Source organism: Pyricularia grisea, assembly GCF_004355905.1.
Source record: "Pyricularia grisea strain NI907 chromosome Unknown Pyricularia_grisea_NI907_Scaffold_1, whole genome shotgun sequence".
NCBI classification, from domain to species: Eukaryota; Fungi; Ascomycota; class Sordariomycetes; order Magnaporthales; family Pyriculariaceae; genus Pyricularia; species Pyricularia grisea.
In genome coordinates this window covers 4,688,281-4,713,277 of record NW_022156716.1, presented here as the reverse complement: position 1 = coordinate 4,713,277, position 24,997 = coordinate 4,688,281, and the positions used below count along the sequence as shown (strand labels likewise).

The following is a 24,997-nucleotide window of genomic DNA, read 5'->3' as shown; positions in this document are numbered from 1 at the left end:
CATCAACCCACAGGGTCTTGCTGGCCCCGTGGGGCAGTATAACAAAAGGGACCTAGGCTTGAGTCTGAGAGTGAAGCTTGGCTTCCATCAGCGGAGTCATATTGCATGTCCCAAGTTGCGCTCGCGCCTTCGGTTTCACAGCTTCGTAAAAAGGGGGACACAAAATGCCTCCCGAAGCAGTTGGTTGGCTCAAGTGCATCTGGCATCATTTTCTGGCGTGGTCTGTGGCAATTAATGATGTAGTATTAGGTATTTGAGACCCATATCACTAATAATAAATGAGCATCACAAGACGATTGTACTATACAAGGCTACAGGGCCAACTCACTCCTCGCCGCCATGTATAAGCGTCAAAGGCATGAAGTTCCACATCCTCAAGTTGATACAGCCTTGTGATGGCGAATGCAAAAAAAGAAAAAGAAAACAAGTTCCAAGCGTTGTCTGCACAACCAACAACGACTTGGTAGGTATGGAGACATCTGTAATATTTTTATTGGTGCTTTGACACTTCAGGGAAACCACATCGGACGGTCATTTTTGGAACAAGGCAAGTTATCGGTAAAAACTCGCCAAGTTGCTACCAAGAAATAGTATGTAATATAATTTGGTAACGGTGGAGAGGTGGAAAAGGGGTGTTTTGCACTTGGTCCAGGGACCTGTGGTAGACCCCACCAAACGGGGACTTCCGTACTGCTACTTCCGGTAACAAATGCTGACCTGCAGAATGCGGACATGCACTCGGACAACAGTAAGTGTACCTTGTATTCGACAACTGTCGCTACTGATTTATTCTTTGCAAATACCTGATGGTCTTATCATAGTCACCTTCTTTTTTTTTTTCTTTTTTTCTTTTTTTTTCACCAAGTTTTCGGGTTTATCTCGGTTCATAGTCAAAAATCCATATGAATGCGGACCAGCCTCAACATGTAACATCGTAAACCCACTCGCTAACCGATTTACCGAGAGTCAAAGACCAACTGACCATCACCTTGGAAGAGATACTGACTCAATTAGGGGTTTCCCTACCAGATATTAATTTAGGAGCTTGAAAAGTGGGCGGAGGGTTTTGTTCTCGAGGTTCCTTAATAGGTTAAGCTAGCATTTAGCTACTACTGATTTACCCGAGCTAGCCTTATGATGTGCAAACTAAGTCGAATCGGGATTCTGAATCCACTCTACCATACCGCATAAATCTCGAAACATCCAGTTCGCCTCCCTCCCCACGCCCGAATTTGTGGGTAGCGAGAGCCGCATTTAGAAACCTCACCAGGCTTGGCTCAATGCGTTGAAAGCGATTTGTTAGGATGGTCGCCACGTCCAAGTGACCCGCAAGCCCTACGATAAGAAAAAACCAGCACTCAATCTATTTGTTGTTTTCTTGTCTGGTTCGGCATCTGGAGCCAAGACCGGGGTTGTGAATGTGGTCCCCTCCCCCCGGGCGCCGCTTTGACAACTCGAGCTCGCCAACCAACGGAGCTCACTCCCGCTTCAGCGCGGCTGCTGCGCTTGATGGAGTCTGCCAAGATCAAAGGGGGTGGAAATGCTTCCTGCCCTCGAGTCACGCAGCCGTCAAGCGTCGGTCCGGCGGATACACTTTTGCTCCTGGAAAGATCATGGGTCTCGAGCCGTAGTATCGGTTACACCAGGGGGTCCTCAATTCCAAGTGTTGTTGATACTCTTACTAGCCTAGTTGGGTGGGCTACTGTCAGACTGGAGACTCCGAGGTGAGGGACGGTGAAGGCTCGATACCATCTCGATATGGCTTTCGATTTCTATAAGAAGGCCTCGAGATGCCCGAGTTGAAGGACTTTTTTTTTCCTCTTCTCCTCACCAACCGGTTCCTTCTCCATCTTTCTACTACCTTTCCTATCTGTCTTCTTTTTCTTTTCTCTTTTTCCTTCTTCTCATTTTTCATTACCAGCTCTTTTTCCTTCCCATCTATCTTCCTTTCTTAGCTGCAAGTTAAGCTTTTTTTTTTTCTCACATCTTTCTTGACGAAAATTTCCACATCTTTTTTGAAACTTACGAATATCTTTGACCTTTTTCGTCTTTTTCAAAAAACAAAAACCATTCAAGATGCGTTTCACTTCTGCTGTCGTTCTTGCTATTCTCGGTGCCGCCCAGGCCACCCCCATCGCGGCTCCCCAGCCTGTCCTCGAGACTGCTGTTGATGCCCCCATCGAGGCCCGCTCCATTCTCAGCGGCGGCGAGGACCTTGCTCCCGCCCAGCTCGAGAAGCGCCTCGACCCCATCACCACCTCGATCGTGGTGGCGGCCGGTTCCGCGCTCGCCACCAAGGCCGTCGACGCCGCCGTCAAGGCAGTCGGCAACGCCATAAAGGGCCTCCAGAACTGGGACAACGTCCGCGAGGAGTTCACCAAGAAGACCGTCAGCGAGATGTGGGCCAAGATCGATCAAAAGACCTACTCCGCTGCCGTCTGCTACAACATGGACTACACCGTCCCCAACATTGACGGCAAGACTTCGGTCGCTGTCAAGTCGGGCTTGCTCAAGACCACCTACGACTGCTTCTACATGAAGGCCGGAGCCCAGACCTTCCAGGCTAAGGGCGACGGTGGCTTCCAGAACCTCGCCGCTCAGCACGACAGCCGCTGCACCTACGACAGCAAGAAGATCACCCTTACTTGCAAATAGATGAGAGGAGAAGAGTCTGTGTAGTTTTTATGAGGAAAGACTGCATGGAGTAACTGGAGTTGTGCTATCTGGGCCTCAGGCACCGATTTCGTCTTGCATTCGCTTGTACAGGTGAAATCGGTTGATTCCATGGTTATTGGAATTTTTTTGGGGGGATTTTTGATTTACTGGGGGATTTTCTCAGGGTCTTTGTCTTGTGAAACTGACATTTGCCTGGGGATTTTTCCAACGATAGTTATTACCAATACACTCCAGTCTTTTCCAAACAATTTCTTTGACCCTCTAATCAGGGGCAGCTTCGCAGTGATTTTGCATGCATGAATGTCACAATAATTGGTCACGGCTTTTACAGGTTTGGCGCTCATGTCTACACATGATAGTTTTTTTGTTATAGGTCTCGAAAGTTGGTAATCCAAGAACTTCCGCGCTTACAGAACTTATAATACTCAAATTGGAATGATATGCGCCGCAAATACCGTATTACGAGTCACAAACTTTGTCGGTTAAGCGGCACAACTCTGTCTTTATTCATTCATTTGATCAGCGCTCTTCTCCACGTTTTCTGGGCTGTCGATAGTTTCTTGACTCATTTTTTTCCGAACCCCTCCTACTCGTGTCGTGGCATGATGATCGCAGTACAGCATGATTGATGTACGTAGTATAATGCTACAAGACAAGGTTCTCCACTTAAACGTTATTTTGTCGTTCTTGGATATCCCTGCTATCATTTTGTCAAATTGTATTGTACATCAAGTGCTAACTAACATGCTGATACTAGACTAGAATTAGAACTCGTTCTAGTGACGGATCTGACATCCATATATAGAGGCCTGACCGGATTGTTGGCAGCTGTTCAGATAGATTTCTTTGCGTCTTATGTTTATATGTTCACGGACAGGTGAATTTAATTTCTTCCTTCAATGCCTGGCTGCTTTTGCTGCTGCTGCTGCACCAGATTTCATCACATGTTGTTCTGTCGTAAACAAGACGGATTTGCAACCATCAGGGAACGGGGATAACTATTGCCAGTCATTTGGTTGTTCTCAATGGAGCCGCTCGTGACTGTGTTTCCCTCCCCTTTTTTTTTTTTTGGTAAACAAGTTCTCACAAACTTACGACCAAGTAGCAATGACACGGTATGACAATGTAAAGCGTGAGAGCCCTTGACCGCCAGGACACTCATATCTTCCTGCCCAGCTTGATCTTGAATATGTTGCACCATACGGGAACAACACTCAGGCGTTAGTTGGTCAGGGGGCAAAGACTCGGGCTGTTGTGTTCTGTTTGTGCCCCGTTCCTCGGATTGAAGGCGCGAAAGCAACAAATGAGACGCTTCGTTTAAGGGACCTGGCATCGAAAATAAATGATTTTTGGGATTTGAATCACATCTTGGTTGGTTAAATGGTGAAATTCCCATAATTCTCAGGTTCTGCCTCCGCCGATGTATAACTTATTTGCATTTTAATTTGGCTGGCCAAAAGTACACGTGGTTGGGCTCAGCGTTGTTAGTTGGGCTGATGTCTGCGTTTTTTTTTGTTTTCTCACCTAAAACTTCATCTCCCTTTCTTCTTCAAATTTTCTTCATGCTATCCGCCGTATTGCGAAAGTAAGTACTTTTGCAATTCGTAAACCCAGACCGACCCCAGCTTTGTAAACCGCCGTGCGCCAAGTTGTGGGATTATGCACATCTCTGAAGCTTGGAATCCTAGGGGCAAAAGCTTGCCTTCACCTTGGCTTTTTTTCGGTGACTTGTTAAAAGGAGGCTAAAGACAGCGATCGGGGTGGGACATGCCAATCTTGGAAAAGCTCCGGCGCCGTCTTGCTGGATGCCAAGTTTAACAAAATCAATCTACGTGCGCCAAGCAATTAAGGAACGGGCATGCATCAGAATGGGTAACACGTGTTGGTAAAAACGCCATAAAAAAACAGCTGAAAAGGAAACGCACGTATCGTGGTAGGATTTCACGATAGCTTTGACGTCATTATGCGCACTTGTATTTTGCTAGGTAGGCATGTATACGGGCAGCTATAGCTCTGGGTGCTTTGACCTTGGATGGGTTTAAGGCGTTTGAGCTGGGGTTGGGGGGCGCCTACCGTACAACCCGCAGGAACGCAAGCTAATGCCGACCATCCCATCAAGAACTAGACAAACCACAACGACGAGCCTGATCATGAAAACCTTATATGATTTGACCATAGTCTTCCCAATGCGCGCGCGCATTGTCGAAGCGTCAAAAATTTGGGATGACGGTGCAGCCCGAAATTTTGAATATCATGTCAGCCATGGCGGCCCCAAACCATATGGGCATCCAGCTGTGGTCCTAGTCCAGAAATGGAACGTTCAAAATGCAACTGCGTCAAAGCGAGGACTGCTATAGGTCTATCTCGGCCCCAACTACTTTCTTGTGGTTGTTTGCCAAGGCCGACCGTGGTAAGAAAGGCTTGTTTTTATCCTGCCCAGAGCATGGGCTATTTTGGACTTTTTTTTTCAACCGAAATTGGAGCTGTGGTCAGCCAGTGGATGTTTCGCTCCCCCTGATCTCACGCATCGAATTCATTGGCCCTAGTTGGTGATATGTGCTGTCTGTTCATTGTTGGGGTTGCTCGCCTCAAATCATGTCGTCACCATTCCTCGATCGACTGGACTGTACCTGCCGGTAGAAAGGGAGCAAGAGGCATGGAACATGTTTGAAGCTCGGATTAGCTGGTCAATTATCCAGGCCGCCCGTCCCATTCGTGGCACCACCCTGTCTTGTGGCTTTCATCCTGTAATTCCATCCAAAAAAAAAAAAAAAAAAAACATTCTGGCATACCTATGGAGGCCTCCCGAGAAATAACAAAAGTGATTTAGAAAGTGACGGTGATCTCACCACGCACAACCGGATGAAGTCCGTTCCCCCGGCCCCAATTGAGGCACAGTCTGCAGGTTTACTGGATCTTATGATTGCTCACTTCGTTTGTGGTACGTCGCATCTGTTGTCAAATTTGTTTGCATCCAATTTCACACCACTGAATTGCAGAAAAGCCTTGCATTTCTTTGGCTACACTAAACCCCCGCTGATCCCCCAAAATCGGCTTCCTGGCGGTAGATTCCCTGCAGTGCAACTTCCCTACTCCTGCCGTTGCCCAGGCAAGCCAGGGAATTCAGCCACTTTCCAAGACAGACGCAATACTTTTTTTCTCTTCCAAAATTCTGCTTCTGCTTCTTGTCTGCACTCCTCCTCCCTGTATCCGAAAAAGCTTCTTTATCTCGCAATCGATCTTCCTTGGGAGTGTGAGCTCACTGTGGACTGTTATGTCGTCTGCGCCAGTTTTCACAACACACGCCGGATTAAATCTCTTTCTGCCATTGTTGACAGTGGTACTCTTTCCTTGCAGGGACTGAGTCCACGCTACAGCCGTGATATCCCGAGATATCAAAATAGAAGGCGCAGCAAGAACAAGCCACCAACGTTTATTTGGTGACGACAGACCTCTGCCGAACAGGCAAGGTTCTTGTTGTTTTCACCTCAATTAAATACCTGAAAACTTGTTCAATCGATTTTTTGGGAGCCGTCCTTGGCGACTTTCCTTAGCATCAACCTCGAAACGTAGGCTTTAGGCTCGGGAGTCGAATTTGTATTTCGACGTTTCACCAGAGTAGCAATTATGGCAGACACTATGCAAGCAGATAATACCGAAAAGGACAATAACAGCGATACCAAGGTAAGTTAGATCCAGATCTGAATTGAATAGTGTGGAGAGCAGATGGTGGCGCCAAGTCAAGCCCTGAATGTGTGCCGGTTATCCGGATCTTCGTGCCCAAGACCACTCAAACTGACTTCGGCTTACGAATGCCCACAGCCTCAGCCTTCTGATAACACACCAACCACCAAAGATGGCAAGGCTGAAGCCAACAAACCAACCGGCGACTTCAAGATCGACCTTGAAGATGCCCTCAGTCCTGATCCCGGAACGGAGGACATGTTTGTCTGCGAGGACAATCGCTTCGCATACTCGCCTGGTCAGCTATCCAAGCTCCTCAACCCCAAGAATTGGAATGCCTTTTACGCCATTGGAGGCCTCGCCGGTCTGGAAAAGGGCTTGCGAACGAACCGCAAGGAAGGTCTGAGTGTCGACGAGACCGCAGTAGATGGCACCGTCGCCTTTGAGGAGGTTGCTGTCAAGGGTGCCCAGAGGCATGGTTCGGTGACCGAGGATCTCATAGCCAAGGCTGCCAAGAAGAATAGCTCCGACAGTGGTAATAAGTCGGGACATCCGCAGCCACCTCCCATGAACGTCGAGGCAGGCTCGCCCTTTGCCGACCGAAAACGCATCTTCAGGGACAATCGCCTACCGGCAAAGAAGTCCAAGTCGCTGCTGCAGATCGCTTGGGAGACTTACAACGACAAGATTCTCATCCTGTTGACCTTTGCCGCCATCATCTCGCTTGCTCTTGGTCTGTACCAGACATTTGGTGTGTCCCACGAAGGGGGAGGAGCCAAAGTAGAGTGGGTTGAGGGCGTCGCTATTCTGGTTAGTGTTTCGTATCAAGGTATATAAATCGATTTTGGGGACATTGCTGACATATCCTTAGGTGGCAATCTTTATCGTCGTCCTTGTTGGAACCATCAATGACTGGCAGGTTAGTACTTCCCCTAGTGAGGAAGACCCGGCTACAGTGGTAGTCTGGCTTAGCACAGGAAATGCTAACTCACAAGATTGGTTCTTCTAGATGCAACGTAGTTTCAATAAGCTGAACGCTAAACATGATGACCGCCACGTCAAAGTCATACGCTCGGGAAAGAGTGTCGAGCTGTCAGTCTATGACATCTTGGTCGGCGACGTTATGCATCTTGAGACTGGCGACTTGGTACCAGTGGACGGCATATTCATTCAAGGCCATGGTGTGAAGTGTGACGAGTCTTCAGCTACAGGAGAGTCTGACTTATTGAAGAAGACTCCTGCAGATGAGGTCTTTGCAGCTCTTGAGAAGATTCATGAAGGCAACTCGGACAATTCCAAGATTGAGAAGATGGACCCATTCATCATTTCAGGCAGCAAGGTCAATGAGGGAACCGGTACCTTCCTGGTAACTGCTGTTGGTGTTCATTCGAGTTACGGCCGTATCATGATGACGATGCAGACAGGACAGGAGTCTACCCCCCTGCAGCAGATGCTGAACAAACTGGCTGATATGATTGCATACGCTGGTACAGGCTCTGCTCTGCTACTGTTTGTTGTCTTGTTTATCAAGTTCCTCGTCGGGCTTCCTAACAACACAGACGGTCCCGACCAGAAAGGACAAACATTCCTTCGGCTGTTTATCACAGCTGTCACTGTGGTTGTTGTAGCTGTTCCCGAGGGACTTCCATTGGCTGTAACTCTTGCACTGGCATTTGCTACCACCCGCATGACCAAGGACAACAACCTCGTTCGTGTTTTGCGTGCTTGCGAGACGATGGGAAATGCAACGACTATCTGTTCAGACAAGACCGGAACCTTGACGCAAAACAAGATGACGGTTGTGGCCACCACTCTCGGGACGTCTATCAGCTTTGGTGGTACCGATGAGCCGCTTGAAGAGCCAGAAGGTGGCCAAGAGAAGGACCAACACAGCCATGCCGAGTCTACTATTCGCAATGTTCCTGTCGAGGAGTTCTCCAAAAGCCTCAGTCAAGCGGTCAAAGACATACTGATACAGTCTAACGCTGTAAACAGCACAGCTTTTGAAGGTGATCAGGATGGCGAACATACCTACATTGGTTCAAAGACCGAGGTAGCTCTGTTGACTTTCACTCGTGACCACTTGGGCGCCCCTCCAGTGGCTGAGGTTCGATCCAACTCAGATGTCGTTCAAGTAGTGCCCTTCGACTCGGCTCTCAAATATATGGCAACCGTTGTCAAGCTGCCAGATGGAAAGTACAGGGCCTATGTCAAAGGTGCCAGCGAGATTCTGCTCAAGCAATGCACACGAGTTCTGTCCGACCCCGAGTCAGACGACCTTGCTACCACTGAACTCACCGACGAACTCCGCGAAACGTTCAACTCTACCATCACTGCTTATGCCGGACAAACTCTACGCACGATCAGTTCTTCATATCGCGACTTTGACAGCTGGCCACCGCCCGAGGCAACAAGCAAAGAAGACTCGCGATCTGCCGACTTCAACAAGGTTCACTCGGACATGACACTCGTTTCCATCTTCGGTATCAAGGACCCTCTTCGTCCTGGAGTCATCGATGCCATCAAGGACTGCAAACGCGCTGGTGTGGTTGTTCGTATGGTCACTGGCGACAACATCTTGACCGGCAGAGCTATTGCCAAGGAGTGCGGCATCTACCAACCCGAAGAGGGAGGTTTGGCCATGGAGGGTCCCGAGTTCAGGCGCAAAAGCGAGGAGGAACTCAAACAAATCGCCCCAAAGCTGCAGGTGCTCGCACGTTCTAGCCCCGAAGACAAGAGGATTCTTGTCAAGACCCTCAAGGAGCTTGGCGAGACCGTTGCTGCAACGGGAGACGGAACCAACGACGCACCAGCGCTCAAGATGGCTGATATCGGATTTGCCATGGGTATAGCTGGCACAGAGGTTGCCAAAGAGGCGGCTGCTATCATTCTCATGGATGATAACTTTGCCACCATTGTCAAGGCCATGGCCTGGGGCCGTACTGTACGCGATGCCGTAAAGAAGTTTCTCCAGGTATGTTGTCTATCATTGCCACTGCCGCTGTCACCTTGATTACCACTCAGCTAACCGATTCTAGTTCCAACTCACGGTCAATGTTACCGCGGTGGTTCTTGTGTTTGTCAGCGCAGTCTCTAGCTCCACTGAAGAGTCTGTCCTGAACGCAGTGCGTAAGTAATAGCATCTTACCCTCACACCATACCTCTTCAGGGGTTAAGTCCAATCTTGATATTCTTACTGACTATGACTGTGCAGAGCTTCTATGGGTTAACCTCATTATGGACACAATGGCGGCCTTGGCCTTGGCAACTGGTGAGTGAATATGATAATTCCCCAGGAGAAGTTTTGATGTCCAAATGGAGAGCCTAGGCTTGCTTCACGCACAGAGCAACGTTCTTTATCGCGATTGAGCTCTAACTTGGCCCGTTTGTTATAGACCCTCCTCATCATAGTATCCTCAACAGAAAGCCCGATCGCAAGTCAGCTTCGTTGATCACTCCTGCAATGGCAAAGATGATACTCGGTCAGGCCATCTGCCAACTTGCTATCACCCTTGTACTGAACTTTGGAGGCTACACTCTCTTGGGATACGATTCTATGCCCGATGGAGAGATTAGACTGAAGACGCTCGTTTTCAACACTTTCGTATGGCTCCAGATCTTCAACGAAGTCAAGTGAGTATTTCTTGATTAAAAAGCAAAGGTTATGTCTCCATCTTAGCACAGCTACTGACCCTTGAACAGCAATCGCCGCCTCGACAACAAACTGAACATCCTCGAAGGCGTCCTGAAAAACTACTGGTTCCTTGGAGTCAACTTGATCATGATTGGTGGTCAAGTTCTCATCATTTTTGTTGGCAGGGAAGCCTTCAAGATTGTGCCCCTGGATGGCAAAGAATGGGGCATTTCGATTGGCCTCGGCGCCATATCAATCCCATGGGGCATGATCATTCGCCTTATTCCCGACCATTGGATTCTCAAACTCTTGCCTTACGCAATTCGGCGACGATGGGTGCCCGAGACTATCAAGTCCGAAAAGGAACTGGAGAAACTCAAGAAGGATCAGGAGAAAGATGCCGAGAAGGCTGTTGCGAAGAAAGCAAAGAAAGATGCTAAGAAGGAGGCCAAGAAGGCCAAGAAACGTGCAAAGAAGGGTGGAGCGGACGAGGAGAAGGCGACGACACCTTCGGAATCAGACGACGAAGACAACTTCAAGCCTCCTCTGCGAACACTCACGTCTATTCGAGGCAACAGGGCCCGAAACCACAGCTTTTACGACGGACATCGCGGATTCCATCAATACGTTCATGACCAGAAGCGGAAGGTCAAGGCCAAGGCGCACACAATTGCCCATTTGGACAGCAGTCATAAGGAGAAGGACGAGTCGCTCAAGTCTAATGCTAGGCGGAGCTTAACGGAGCCAGCTCCTCCGCGGTCCCGAGATGGGGAGGCAGGCCAAGTTTGATCAGACGGTCAAGGTTCTGGGATGGAATTTGCTACTGGTGTTAATATGATGGTCACGCATTCGGGCTTGGGTGCTATTATGTCGTTCGTTTACTTGGCAGTCAAACCGTAACACAGCGAAGGACAAACTGTTTGTTTCAGAGTTTCGGTTTGTGCCAATCGTTTTCCATGTTTTCACGTAAATACAAATAATGCGCTGAGTCAATTCAAGCGAACTTTTGTTTTCTTAACTTGTGGTTGAACGACTCTGTGTCATGGTGAACGCCTTGCCATGGTTTGATGTCGTATTTTCTCAAGCACCTTCGCTATCGGCAGATTTTCCAGGTTAGTTTACCTTTCGGCCAACAACGCTTCCAATCGCTACACAGGGACGGGCCGCCTGAATCGGGATAGGAGAAAATTGTGGCCAATATTAGAACACAACAGGACGAGTTGACCATCAGTTGGTGGCTTCACAAGAATCGTCTGTATTCTTGCTTTCACTACGGCATTTATTCAGCGACTTGCATAACGTCCCGGCGCCGCTCGTTCAGCCGATTTTGCAACAGGACGATTTTTTTTTTTTTTTTTTTTTTTTTTTTTTTTTTTTTTGATAGCATGATTGATACTGGAGAGGCTGACGACCTCCGTGTAAAGACTTTAAAGTTTGGGTAATATCAACGGGCGCGAACTCTTAGCATCAAGCATGAGGGGCTGAGTTGGGTTTGATATTCAACAGGCAGTCTGCACCTGAGGGGGAAAATGGGGAACTCTTCAAAACAGGGCGAAATTTGAAAGGGGACAAAGCTGAAGAAAAAAAATTGATACTACCTGCGATAGAGAAAATAAAAATGTGGGGATCAGGTCATCGATGACATTTCATACAAGTTGCGACGTATTGAGCGGAGCGATGATCTGCCGCCAAACCCTCTTCCGAGTTGTATATACGAAGTACCACGTAGTACATTGAGTTATGGGGTAACAAGGGTAGGGAAGCCCCTGGAACCCTAGGATGTTGTAGAGGAACGGGAGAATCGGTCAGGGTTACATTTGCTTTTTAATATGGAAATTGTAGCGATATTAGCCCTGCAACCTCAAACTTTTATCAGATATTTTTAATGACACGATGCTAAATGTCAAATTACTCTGTTGCAAAGAGATACTAGAAGCGGGGTGATGTTCTAAACGTTCGCATGACGAAAGCTGTGTCGGGGTTGGTTTGTGGACAAGGAAACAAGATTAAAAGGAGAGGAAAGAGGAGGCCAGTACTTTGTTCGAAATGCCAGCCTTGTTTGTCAGCAACATGCTTGTTGTCTGTTTGTTGTCAAGGCCAAAAAGTTCGGACGGCGCGTGCCAGTCGCGACAAGTCTCGGAGGCCGCAGAGGGTGACAGAAAGAGAAATAAAAAGAAAAGACACGAGACCATTTTTATGCAAGCACTGGTGCGAACGCGTCGTTTGCGTAAACATACATTACGATATCGAGTTGGTGGCTGGGCTGGTAGGAAAAAGAAACGGAAAATCTCAAAGCGGGAGAGACAGAGACGTGGGAGGGATACTTTGCTTTTTTGCACACACAAAAAAATTCTCCCCGGGGCTGCCGGAGACGTGGGAGCATTATGTTCGGTTGGGAGATCTGTTTGGACGAGTTTTTGCTATGTTTTGTTCCCAAATAAAAGCAATTTGTGGAAGCCGGGAGCCCATCCAGGGGGGAGAAGGGAGGGGGATTATAAATCCGTCTCTTCCATGGAATTTATTCACAACGGGAAGTTCCTATATCTAAGTTACCCAAGTAGGTAAGTAATTGATCGAAATACTCTAGGTGTAAATTTTCGCGAATGTTGTGCACGTCAGAAATTAGCAAGACTGGCAGATTAATCTAGAACTGGGCAGTGTATTGCATTGACGGCGTTGAAAATTGGAGGATTAAATTCGAGACTTCAAAAGCTGTTCTGTCTTGTCCCTGTGGCCAAGGTGAGCAAAGAATTCAGCTGGTACGTGCATGGGCTGTGAACCAATCGGACGCCCAAAAGTGGGAAGTGGCAGGGATGGTAGCTAACTGGTGCGGGCAGTTCATGTTCCATCAAAGATCTGGCGGACAGCCGAGAAAGACCCCACCCTCCAACCCCTTCCCGAACGTGGCAGTCACTGCAGGGAAGCTTGGGCGCAGGGTTTTTCGAGACTTTAGCCGTTTCCAAAAGCAAATATCCAGCCTGGTAAAGCCTGGCAAGCCTGGTACAAAGACTTTATGCGTTCAACCCCAAGCCACACAGTCAGACTAGCCTACCAAACTTTACCAGTGGGAAAGCAAAGCACTGATCTGGACCGACCGACCGGGCCGTCCACTTTTCTTTTTTTTTCTTTTTCGGAGGGTCTTCTGTCGTTTGCGTAGGCTTGTGGGGTGACTTTACCGTATCCACAACTGACAGGCAAGCAAAAGCAAGGCTTGATCCAAGCTGCACATGCTAACAGCCCCTCATAGATGTGATCAAGGACGAAAAACGCTCGGCCTTGCTGTGGCTCCTGGTAGGTGAAAAGGGGAAAAACAAAAGCCAGCAAAAAAGATACTGGAAGGAGGGAAGCTTGCTTGGCCCAAATGCCTGCAATGGTATGGGTATTCAGACAGTGGATCAGACCACTCGATCGTCTTTCCTGGACCGATTGCATCGTCCCCGAAAGGGAACACACGACGTAAACAGTACACCGCACCCCCCTTTCAAAGATTTGAGATGTGGTCGTTTTTGACATTGCGTATCGAGGGGGTTGCAAATCGTGTCAACTCGTTCCCTTCCATCTCGTCTGTTCTCGCTTCTCAAAAAATCCAACTCATCCCATCTCCTAGTTCCTGCGCTCCGCCCATGGGCTCAGCCGGCCCAGGTACTACCGGCTCTGGCTTCTTTTCTGTTCGGCGCACCTCACAGTTGTTATGCCTTCCGACCCTGCACCCTGTTCATATCGAACCATAATCCATGCCCGAGATCGTGTGTCTCGTTCCAGCCACGGCATCTTGTTCGGTGAAGTGGCATACAATGCCCCCATCTGGCCGTCTCCAGGGTCTATCCTGGTCCATCCTTCTCATGCTTGCTCAGGTCCGGTCTTCTTCATCTTCTTGGCGATTTCTTAGCTTTTTTTTTTTTTATCATTATTTTCCTTATACCGGACTTCATTGCTTTATGACGTTCGCCGCCCCATTTACATGCGGCTGGTTTTCTTCGACAGACTTTCTTTTTTGACCTGTCGAGGATCACAGCCATCCTATTATTTTTCTCCGATTTGTTTACAGGAGAAGCAAAAAGAAAAAGAATAAAAGACTAAAAAAATATCTCCCGCGTTGAATAAATGGCACCTTGGTCCCTACCGAGCTGGACTTGGGGGGTTCGCCAGCCGCCTCTTGTCGCTGCTGCTCGTTTTTGACAAAACATCGGGCCTTACACAGTCACGATCAACACGCGCAACATAACCGCCGGAAGATGGAGGCCAGCCAGGGCCAAAATGGCTATCCATATTTCCGACCGGCAACGACGGTTACCATCACTTCAGATCAAGATCTTGAAAAGCAGCGGCAACTTGAGGAATGGGATGAGGTTAGGAGGTCTGCCCCTTCACCTTTCCTTGGCCCGGAGGGCAAGGCGCAGCCTGTCATTGCATTGTTTGCCCTGATTTTGTGGTTTCTCGCCTCTGCAGCTGGCATTACCTTCTTCATCCTGGCCTTGGTGGGCATCGTCGTTTCGAGGGCCGCAGAGCTGCCCAGCCGCACCGTGGTCTTTGCAGCGTCAGTAATTGGAGTCATCTATACCGTGGTTCACTTGGCGGCTGCCAGGACCAGCTACAGGAAAAAGGAACACGGGTCTCCTCAGATATACGGCAACTACAAGCATGCTATGGGGCTTTTGTTGGTGCGGCTTAGCGTGCCTGTCTGGATAACTGCACTTGTCACTGCAGCTCTGGCCGTTGCCAACATGCAAGACGCACTCATGCGGTCCTTCCTGACAGACCCAAAACAGATGTCCTACGTTAACCTCATGATAGCTGCTGTTGGACTGTAAGTTCTTGCCTCTTCTTTTTTTTTTTTTTTTTTCTTTTTTTGTCTGTTCTATCAAAAGGTTCCTCAAGGGTCTGTTCTACATATTCTGACATGAACTCAACAGACTAGCAAATCTTTCTCTTCTCTTCTGCGTGGAGACTTCAGTGACACCCTTTGCGACATCCCTAATCTCCAAGAATGAGTTTCTACAACGTCGTGGCAAAACCTCGTCTATGATGTTTGAAGAATACGTGATTGAGGAAAAGAGTCGAGAGCCACAACTATCCTTTGGCTTCAGTCAACCACAACAAGAAGAACACCGTGTGCTGAATAGCCATGATCGTGTTAATGGGTCTTGGCCTGTTCAGAGGAGTCGGTCAAATGCATCCAGCGTTTATTCCACCCAGACCCAGCCGCGACGTGACCGTGAACATCCCCGCCCAGGGACTGCTATCTCGACCGATGTGCCAGCAGAACCGTTGTACGTCAGAACGGTTCCCTTCGCCAATGGTGATGAAGCTCGTCCCCCCGTTCACATGTCTTGGCGGCCCCCATCGCACCATGGCAAACGGTCCATCGACTACACTGCCCGCCCGAAGTCGGGCATAGCTATGCCACTCCCAGCTGCAGTTAGCACCACCACAAGAGAGCCTGCAATCCCCAATCTTCCAGTGGCGAGTGAGGCTACATCGTACCCACCTCTTCCAGGATCCTCATCATCTAGGACGGTCTGGGCTCCGAGTGCGACAGGACATCAGAGGCAGAGAAGCGGCTCACGCGAAATAAACGGAAGAGCCCCTGTCTCCCAGCATGTACCTCTTCCGCCGTCCCAGGAACTGTCTCAAGCGCCCCCACTTCCGACTTCTCAGCGACCACAAGACACGACCATGACACCTGAACCAAAACCTCCAGTGTGCCGCGCAACGACAACGCCTAGCCCCAGGTCCAAGGCTTTGAGATCTCATCCGCCATTTGGTGCTCTGCCAAACCGCAGTGGCTCATCAAGCGTCAGGCCGTCAACTGCTCCGGGGCTGCCAGCTTCGACGATTGAGAACTGGGGAGTGCCACAGCATAAAGTCTCTGTCAAAAGGAAACCTGTGGGGCAGGGCAGAACCAGTTCTGAGACAGACAGGCGATCTGCGATCGTGGATGATGATTACAGCAGCTCATGCTACGAGGATGATGATAGTGACGTCCAGGACGAGGAAGAGACCGACGCCTCGGAAGGATTGACTCGCACCCTATCGAGGACTCAGAGACGGCTATTGAGAGAGAAGGGAAAGGAACTGAAACGCTCAAACACGGCCAACAACTTCTCGAGACCATTGCCACGATCAAGATCTCTCGTCAGTATGAATCGCCGCTCATTTTCGGATCATTCCCAGACTACTAATACGGCCTTCACCTTCAACGGCGGCGAGGTCCGCTACAAAGAATGATTAGCCGGAGGTGGATAGCTTGCGTACATTGCGAATACTCTGCGAATAGCGCACAGCATTAAATCTTTCTTTTTTCTTATATACTGCAACCCTGGTGGTCAGCACGACTTGACGACTACAACGAATCTTCTCTACCTCTTGTTGGAGAACACAGACCGAGAAACAGGAGCAGGTCATCTCCATCACATCTCTGCCCAAAATAAACTACTAACCGTGGGCTGAGAATCGAAAACCCATTTTTTTCATACCAACCACTGTTTTCATAACCTTGCAAACAACTCTTGGAGTCTCTGGATTGTCAATTACATAATAAGTAAAACTAAATATACTCCACTTGCGAACCTAACACTAGTTTTATTTTCAAACATGTGGCTACTATTCCAAGTTGAACATATGTTCATAGTGTGCAACCAAAAATTATTACTTTTTTTCTTCTTCTCAAGACACGTGTATATTTGCTACCAGATTTCTATACAGTTGAATGATGCGGCCTTTTGTTGTAACCCATACTTTTGTAACCCCATTTCTTAAACGTCTTGGGGCACACTACCAAGACGATTGTCAAAGGCATTTAACGCTTCTTCTAATCCGCTTTCACTCGGACCACTTCCTAGTTTAGTGGCGCAATAGCTGTAACAACTCTTCAAAGCTGACGATTCGTCAAAATTGGGGCCACGCTCAAGCTCCACTGTGACAAGACACCCAAACATGCAATTAACTATGAGTTGGGTGGTTGAGACCGTAGCTTGCTTAGAAACCGTCGGGTGGTTGTCGCTGTTATGGCTGTCACTTCCTCCGGCCTTGTTGCGGTCCTTGAACCAACTGGCCGTGGCGCCGTAGGCGAAGAGTACAAATACGATGTGCTGAAGACGCATTTTCTTTTTTTTTTTTTGTCTCGAAGAATAAGGGAAAAGAAAACGTGCTATTTAATAGAAAGAAGAGAAAGGAGCTAAATTTAACACTGGGAAGAAAAATAGGAAGAAATCCAAGAGTAAGAGCGAAAGTGTTAATACATGCATAAACGGTTATAGCTTTGTTTGTTGCGAGGTTTAATAGTAGTCATTGTCGCTCGACTGAACTTTTTTTTTTTTTCGGCAATGCCCGCGTTACCAGCATGATGGTTTTCCCGGTAACGAATCAAGATGCATAACAGTTTGTCAAGCAGGAGTATTGCTGACAATGGGCAATTAATTCACATTTGGAAGGGATCCTAGAAATCATTGCTGAAAAAGTCAGTGCTGGTAATGAAGTTTTGCTAGTACCAGCTCGCACAGAAGTAAGAATAAGAGAGAAAGTGCGTACAGTAATGTGATTGGGTAAAATTCCGTCCTGGGGAAGAACAAACAGTGTCTTCGGCGTGCAGACAACTTTTACAAACACCAATGAAGCTAACCGGCTTGAGTATAATAGTAATAGTAAAAGCCTAAGCTGCTATTTCAACTCTTAAAAACTAATTTTAAAAAATACATATTTATTTGATCTATATAATACCTACCGGCGTACAATCCTACCTTACTTCCGTCCCTTTCAATTGTTGTGATGTGGGCCCCCTTATCTCCACCACAAATTACACATTTCGCTTTGTCCTTTCCCACTGTCTCTTTGGATAGCTTTCTAATCCTCACAAAAATCCACTCGCAATAAATTCTCTTCATTGATCTTCCCTCACGGCTCCATCGCCAAAAAAAAAAAAAAAAAAAAAAAAAAAAAAAAAAGAAAGAAACGAAGAGGCACCCAATGACAAAGTTGCCGATGCCCAAACAACCAAAAGTCGGAGTAGGTGCTTCCAATAATCATATCGCTGGCAGCAATGACGAGGTGGGAGACCATGGGAGCAAGAAGTATGAGGCAGCCTTAGCTATGAACAACATAGCCGCCTGGAGCGCTGAGGATGATAGAACCATCAAACCCCAAAATAACACCATAATGTCTCCATGAAGCTTGCTGGCACGCATGATTTTTGCGACCTGGGCTTTATTTGTCAGGGTGTAATGCCTGATTCGGTGATTGAATTCCTTGTTGACAGGATTTACGAGCCTCTTCTGACTCGGCTACTAGAAGCTGCCGCCCCGGAGAGCTGACCAAAGTGTCCACAGACCCTCAAAGGGTCGCATCAGAGGTAGAGATTCTGGACATTTTTTCTTTCCTTTTTTTTTCTTTCGATTTTTGTCAATGCTGAAGCTACGTATAAAAGTATATAGACTTGTTGTTGTCAAATATTGCTATACTTTATCCCTCGCGTGAACTGAACGCATTGAAGATGCTTGACATATTCATAGGGTCCCCTGTGGAGACGATCGGTCCTACAGCCATTATATATCTACCAACCAGCTACCCCGGCTTTAATTATTTTAATAATAACAATAACACAATGAGTTGCTGTGTCAAGCTTTAAAAGCTTCTTTTTATATATATTATCTCAGTCTTTTTTTATACAAGTGTATGTATATTAATCACTAGTCCCGCTCATTTAATCGTGTTAATGTTGCCGCCTTTCAACCACTTTACGACAGTCTTGCACTTACTTCACTTTATCCTCATTCGAACTTGTGTTTCCCTTTATTGTTTCCATCACTTGGTGGCTCATCTCTGATCTATAATTCCGAGTTTCTGCTTTCCTACGAAATATACGGATCATTCTTTCTCCGTGTTAAAAAATTAAATATATAAACAACGCTGTCCAATCCTAGTTAAAATGCGTTCTCAATATATCTTCTTCGTTCTTTTCGCCCACGGCTCCATGGCCACCGATGAGACTGCCGCCCAGAACAACCAGGTCGGAGGCCACGGAGGTCAAATTTATCGCGGCACCCAGAAGTCACCATATTTTGAGTACTTGGATTGCGTGACCCAAAAAATTCCCGACTTGAAGCTCAAGTTTAAAGATAAGTCTCCACACGAAATACAAGAACTTGCTCAGGAAGCTTGCAAACATCTTCTGGGAGAGTATAAGACACAGACTGGTCAAGAAAGTCCGCGGGGACCCAAGAGTCCACGTTAAGAGGAGTGTTTCTTTTTTTAGGGGGGAGGGGGGTTTCTGTTGGCTTTTGAGATTTTTTTTTTTTTCTTTTTTTTTTTTTTTTTTTTTTTTTTGTCCAATACAGAAGTTAAGAGTTATGGATATAGATACAGTCGTCACTATTAAGAATTGAATATTCTATTGATGGCCCGAATTGGAGGCAGTGAACAAGATGCTCGGCATTTTGGGTCGCAAATCGTCGGCGACGTTGGAAAGATCACACAACTTGGAGGCAGAATTTCGATTCGATTATATGACGAGGTGAAAAAAAAGACAACTCAAAAAAAAGTCATATACAGCCAGCGTATGTAAACGTAATTGATGATCCGACTCCTTGTAGGGTTTCGACTGTGACAGACGGGTCAGACCTTGCTAATTGCCAAGTGTTTTGCTACTCTCGCGGGCCGGATCGCCCTGTGAGCCCGTCGATTGAAACAACTCCGACTTGTGAACGAACGTCTGTGCTTATCATTTAACATAGCAAATATCATGATAAATTCCATCCCCTCCAAGGATACTGCAGCCAAGAGTCGATGCATGATTTGGATCAGCCTGTGCGGAGGGCGTCCTGTTTCACCCGGGTGAAGGAAAAAAAAAAAAAAAAAAAAAAAAAATAAACCCCGAGATCGACTCGGAACAAACAGTCTTTTTTTTTTTGAGGGCGCAGCTGCATCTACAGGGACACAAAGGGGGGACTTGTCACATAATCATAACTCAATCGTCGGAGAAAAAAAATCGCTCTGATCTCCGGGTCGAAACACGGCGGCATGTTATTCTGGAAACCATCACAAGCCACGCCTTTCCCGTCACCAGGCTGCATCGTTTCGTCAAGGCATAATTCGGTTCGATTCAACCGCCCGCTGAGCTGGAGGGGTATGATGGGAGTGTTTAGAAACCGTGCGCAGAAACAGGCTTGTCGAAAAAGGGTCGGCCAAGGTTGGAGAACCTTTTGCGCTCATTACACTACATGGACCATAGACGAGCAGGTGTGATGTGAAAACTGGCAGTAAACAGAGACATGGCTGTGTCCATTGTTTGATCCCTTTTCGGAGTCATAAACTTATCCGCACATTAATGGATCGCGTATTGTGTATGTGTCACATACAAAGCCTTGGCGATGCACGGTGAGCTACTATCCGAAATCTCACAGCCTGTAGCGAAAGCCGACCATTTTCCAGTCCGTCACATCCTCATAGTCCTCGGGCCGGAGCTCGACCTCGTTGACTATGCGGCCCAGATCCCCCACTCCACCGGCACCACCACCTCCACCACCAGTCTTGGCAACATCGACTCCGCCGACGGCACCCGCGACGCCCGAGTCGCCCTCAAACCCTTCCTCGGCCGCGCGACGCTTGTTTGCGGCGTTGAGGTAGAACCTCAGGGTCAGTGCCAGGCAGACGACGACGGCGTAGCAGAGCATGATGGCGAGGAAGGCCGAGTTGTAGGTCGGGGCGTCGTCTGCGCGGAAGAGGTGGGGCCCGGCGATGTTGCCGGCGCAGTACGCGACAAAGAGCATGGCCGTCACCGTCATCTTCTTGGTGACGCCCCTGTAGTTGGCCTGGACCAGCGACATGGCGAGCGGCATGGCGGCCGGGCCCGAGGAGAGCAGAAAGTAGCCGACCATGTGGGCGGCGCGGGGCGTGCTGGCGCGCGAGTAGATGACCGAGGATCCGGCGATGCAGGGCAGCACGACGGCGACGATGAGGAGGCAGTTTGCGCGGCGGTAGCGGCTGGCCACCCAGCCCGAGCCGGCGATCCACGACGCCGAGAGCAGCGAGTAGGGGATGTTGATGAGCGTGGTCTGCAGCGACGTGAAGCCAAAGGAGCGGATGACGAGGTTGGCAAAATTTTGCGTGCCGCCGTTGGGCATCTGCGACGCCAGCTCCATGCAGAAAAAGAGCCACGTCTTGGGGTCCGCCAGGCACTCGACGAACTGGTCCCAGCGCCAGACCGTCTTATCGGTGCGGCCCGTGCCGGCCACCACGACTCGGTCCCGGGCGAACTCGCGCTCCTCCTTGGTCAAAAATCGTGCGCTCGAGATGCGGTCAGGCAGAAAGTAAAAGATGGCAGACGCCCAGAGGAATGTCGAGCAGCCCAGGACTATGTACATCCACCGCCAGGGACCGACGTGATCGTGAATGTGGCCGATCCCAAATGCTATAATCGAGGCAAACATGCCGCCTACCGAGTTTCCTGAGAACCAGATTCCGGTCCGGAAGGGTATCTCGTCGCGTGTGTACCACGTTGAGGTGAGGAACATGAAGGCGGGCGTGATGGTCGCCTCGGCGATTCCCAGGAAGAAGCGAACGGTCAGCAGGCCACCGTAGTTGGTGCACGCCGCTGTCATGGCCACTGCCACCCCCCAGAACAGGGTATTCGCCGTCATATACTTGGCGACCGGGAGGCGGGCGATGAGCAGCGACGTTGGCCACGTCCACATGAAGTAGCCAAAGTAGAAGATGGACGATACCCAGCTGTAGTCCTGGCCCTGGAGGTTGTTGTCCTCCTTGAGCCCGAAGACCGAGGCGCTCGAAAGGATGGTCTAATGAACCAATGAGATGTTAGTCTGGACTGTGAGATGTTACCCAAAGGGGCTGCCGGTGGTATATTCACCTTGTCCATGAAATTGAGCATGTAAGTGACAAAAAGAACCGGTATCAGGTTCCTGTCAATCTTGCGAAGAACTCTGCTGGCCATGCCATCGTCTGGTATGCTGTGTTCGCCATCGCTATTTGCGGCTTCAGGCCGCATCTGCTGCTGGTCTATGGGCACGTTGGCTGTCATTATGGGCAAGCAAGCAAGCGTACGCTAGGAAGTTTATGTCGACTCAAAGCCTGCATTCAACCAATCGATGCTGAAGCCCCTCCGGGCGTGCAGGTCTTTTAACCCGATATAAATACCTTCCCCCGGCACATCGCCTGTGACGATGGGGCGATTGTGCCTGTTCCAGAAGATAAAGGTTGACCAAAGGTGAGGGGCTGATTGAAGCCATGCTCCCTATAGGCTCGCGGATCTATCGGTGTGATGTTATCTCGTTCGTCCCCGATGCCCCGCTATAACCATGGGGCTAATTCTGCCCGATCTCCGAAAGACAGGCCATAATCCCCCAAGGCCTCTCCACGGGGCTAAAACGGCTAGGGGTCTGTCTTCATTGTTGAAGAGCCTTGATGAATATGGCCTATTTTTTTCTGCAATTGGCCAGTTAAGTTCTTGTGTATCGACCAAATTCTTCATTACTGAAAATGTCCTAGTATGATCGGATCACATTCGGAACAAGAAATTTTCAGAAAGCGGTAAATATGCACTCGACCAAGTAAATTCCTTAGAGGCAATCCCAATAAAATGACTAAAACCGTTGCTTATTATTACACAAAGTACTCGAGCAAGCTGCAAGACAAGCATGCGTGCTAGAGGGTATTGAAACTTCATCAGCATAGACATATTCGTACATGATCCCCTACCAAATTTTCTTTTTCCCGTCACGTCACTTATTCGGTTCGAACTTTCTTCGCCTCGTCTGCTGGTGCATCGTCCTCCTCCAGCTTTCGCTTGTTGCTGCCATTGGTCTCGGCGGCATTACCGTCAGACTTGGCCTCAGCCTCGGCCTCTGCCTCAGCTTCCTTGGGAGCTGCCTTTTTTCTAACGAGCCCTGTCAGGTCTGTGGCCGTCTTTTTGGCCGCTTCGATGCGCGCCTCGACCTGCGCTGCGCTCTCACCGAGAGCGGCGCCGAGGATTCCGCCCAGTGGGTTGTCCTTGCCAAGCATAGCATCCACGTCCATGGGTGCGTTGCGAAGATCAACAAGCTATAAAAAGGCCGTGTCAGTTGGCCGGTTTGACGTGAATTAGGCTCAAACAAGCGGTGTCTGGTGTGTTCAACTTACTCTCTGCTCCATGTCGGCAATGACCTCCTTTATGTCGGCAATCTGTGCCCTGGTAACATCGTTGTCCTCCGGAGAATGATTGGTGGCAAGCTCTACCTCCTTGTTCTGGAGTTTAAGCTTTGTGCTGGCAATGGCAGCTTCAAGCTCTGTGGCGGCCTCATCGCGTAGGGCTTGGTCCACATGCTGCACGCCTTGCGTCTTCTCCTCATCCGTCGCAACAATCGATGCGAACTCGAGGGCAAGCGAAAGTTTAAAGTGCGCTTCCGCCAGTATGTCCGACTCCTCAGGGTATAGTTGCTTCTTGTACTCTAGCGATTTGCGCGAATCCGGAATCGCATCGTGGAACCTGGTCACGTCAAGATAAAATTTCGGATTAGAAGTTGCGAGAGAAAAAGAACGTGGCTGTGCCAGGGAAGACAGAGGCGCTTGAACGGAATGTAAACATACCGCTCGCCCTCCAAAGAGATCTCGGCCAGTAGGTCGTGAGTGTCAGCCAGGCGCTCCTTGATGTGCCGAACCGACGGAGTATCTCCCTCTTCCTTGCCCTTGCCCTTGTCTTCTGATGCCGCCTCGTTGACAGCAGTCAGCTGCTTGTCGAAGAGCACACGAGCCATGTCGAGAATTTCGTATGCATTTCCCAAATCGTCCAGTTCCTCCTCACCCTGACCATCTTCATCGGCAGGCTGGTCATGCATCTTGTCAGCTTCAATCGCGCTCGGAAATATAGCGTGCTTTTTCGTTTCAGCTCCGAACCTACCTCTTGCTCATCTCCATCCTCATCCGAGTCGTCAATGTCTCCATCGCCCTCGAATTGGAAGAGCGGCTTCTTTGGCTCCGCAGAAGCATCCTTCTTCGCGCCACCCGCCTCAGCAGCAATTATGGCAACGCCCTCCTCCGTGATCCTCTCTGCAGGAGTCGGCTCCTCGGCCTTGGCTCCCTCGACAGCCACGCTGGACGAAGGCTCGGCGGCGACTTTGACCTCTGCCTTGTCGCCATTGGCCTTCTTGGGCGCCGGCTTACCCTTCTTTGCCGCCTCGGGCGCCTTGCCGCCAAAGACGTCGCTCTTGGACTGGCCGACCTTGAGAAGGGCGCGGCCGTACAGGAAAAGAATCTCGGCGTTGGCAGGGTTCATGTCGCCATTGATCTCGGCCTGCATCTCTGCCGCCTTGGAGAAGAGCTCAGTCGCCTCCTCGTAGTTCTTGTGCACGTACATGGCCGTCGCCTTGGCCGTCATGTCGGCCAGCGACACCTTGAGCGACTTTTCAATCTCCTCAGGGCTGAGCAGCGGCGTCGTCGTGCCCGTGCCGGGGCCTGGGGTGCCGGTCGCGCTGCCGGCCGTTGTCGCGGCCAGGGCTGCCACTGGCGCCGGAACTGCGGTGGCTTCGGGCGCGGTGGGTGCGGCGGGCTCGGGAGGGGCAACGGTCGATGCGCCAGCCGACTCGCCGACCGCGACGGGGGGAATCGACTCGTCGGCCATGGTGGAAGCTGACTGAAAAGTCAAAGGTTGTAAGATGATGGTTTGCGGGAAGTGTTTTGATACAGGACAGAGTTTTCAATTTCTTATAATGATTAACTGCAATAAAATGATCAATTGACTGAATATGGCCTGACAGGGAAAAAAAAGAGGACGATGTCGAAAGCTAGAATGGGGATCAATTGGCAGAAGTGGCGTCAGAGCTTTACCTCACGCGACCCCAGAGCTCTCTCAAGGAGCTGAACGGGGGGTTTGGAGCTTGGTTGACGCGACGAGGGTGGGCCGCCCCACAAAGCAAGAAAGGTGACGAATGAGTATGGCACAAGCTGCTAAGCAGTCAAGGGTAAAAGACTCTAAGTTCAATCCAGGTCCCCGTTGTCTAGGTAGCAGGCTAGCAGCCA

At 49.2% G+C, this 24,997-nt stretch overlaps 5 protein-coding genes across 5 annotated transcripts; 3 read left to right on the top strand and 2 right to left on the bottom strand.

Annotated features, from left to right (window-relative positions):
* Positions 1–2,076: 2,076 nt before the first annotated feature.
* Positions 2,077–2,655, top strand: PgNI_01429 (uncharacterized protein; the record flags this gene model as incomplete). The annotated part of the gene is made up of 1 exon (XM_031121500.1): positions 2,077–2,655. The coding sequence occupies one exon, from the start codon at positions 2,077–2,079 to the stop codon at positions 2,653–2,655; it is 579 nt and encodes a 192-aa protein (XP_030987377.1).
* Positions 2,656–5,886: 3,231 nt separating this feature from the next.
* PgNI_01428 (uncharacterized protein) lies at positions 5,887–11,012 on the top strand. Its single transcript, XM_031121499.1, has 7 exons — positions 5,887–6,360; positions 6,391–7,170; positions 7,370–9,334; positions 9,399–9,489; positions 9,575–9,631; positions 9,756–9,993; positions 10,063–11,012. Exons 1-7 carry the CDS (start codon positions 6,304–6,306, stop codon positions 10,781–10,783), a joined length of 3,909 nt encoding a protein of 1,302 aa, XP_030987376.1. The 5' UTR covers positions 5,887–6,303; the 3' UTR covers positions 10,784–11,012.
* A 3,217-nt stretch (positions 11,013–14,229) lies between these two features.
* On the top strand, positions 14,230–16,222 carry PgNI_01427 (uncharacterized protein; the record flags this gene model as incomplete). Its single annotated transcript, XM_031121498.1, has 2 exons — positions 14,230–14,801; positions 14,908–16,222. The coding sequence occupies 2 exons, from the start codon at positions 14,230–14,232 to the stop codon at positions 16,220–16,222; spliced, it is 1,887 nt and encodes a 628-aa protein (XP_030987321.1).
* A 3,899-nt stretch (positions 16,223–20,121) lies between these two features.
* On the bottom strand, positions 20,122–22,214 carry PgNI_01426 (uncharacterized protein). The gene is made up of 2 exons (XM_031121497.1): positions 21,855–22,214; positions 20,122–21,783 (listed from the first exon to the last, which is right to left on the bottom strand). The coding sequence occupies exons 1-2, from the start codon at positions 22,023–22,025 to the stop codon at positions 20,386–20,388; spliced, it is 1,569 nt and encodes a 522-aa protein (XP_030987320.1). The 5' UTR covers positions 22,026–22,214; the 3' UTR covers positions 20,122–20,385.
* Positions 22,215–22,568: 354 nt separating this feature from the next.
* On the bottom strand, positions 22,569–24,599 carry PgNI_01425 (uncharacterized protein; the record flags this gene model as incomplete). Its single annotated transcript, XM_031121496.1, has 4 exons — positions 22,569–23,044; positions 23,123–23,468; positions 23,570–23,805; positions 23,880–24,599. 4 exons carry the CDS (start codon positions 24,597–24,599, stop codon positions 22,730–22,732), a joined length of 1,617 nt encoding a protein of 538 aa, XP_030987323.1. The 3' UTR covers positions 22,569–22,729.
* Positions 24,600–24,997: the final 398 nt, after the last annotated feature.

Excerpts from the sequence above, each read along its gene's own strand:
- PgNI_01428 (XM_031121499.1), top strand. The coding sequence starts at position 6,304 with ATGGCAGACACTATGCAAGCAGATAATACCGAAAAGGACAATAACAGC. Across the intron at positions 7,171-7,369 it reads TTGAGGGCGTCGCTATTCTG|ATGCAACGTAGTTTCAATAA; the intron begins GTTAGTGTTTCG and ends TGGTTCTTCTAG. Across the intron at positions 9,490-9,574 it reads GTCTGTCCTGAACGCAGTGC|AGCTTCTATGGGTTAACCTC; the intron begins GTAAGTAATAGC and ends ATGACTGTGCAG.
- PgNI_01426 (XM_031121497.1), bottom strand. The coding sequence starts at position 22,025 with ATGACAGCCAACGTGCCCATAGACCAGCAGCAGATGCGGCCTGAAGCC. Across the intron at positions 21,784-21,854 it reads TGCTCAATTTCATGGACAAG|ACCATCCTTTCGAGCGCCTC; the intron begins GTGAATATACCA and ends TTGGTTCATTAG.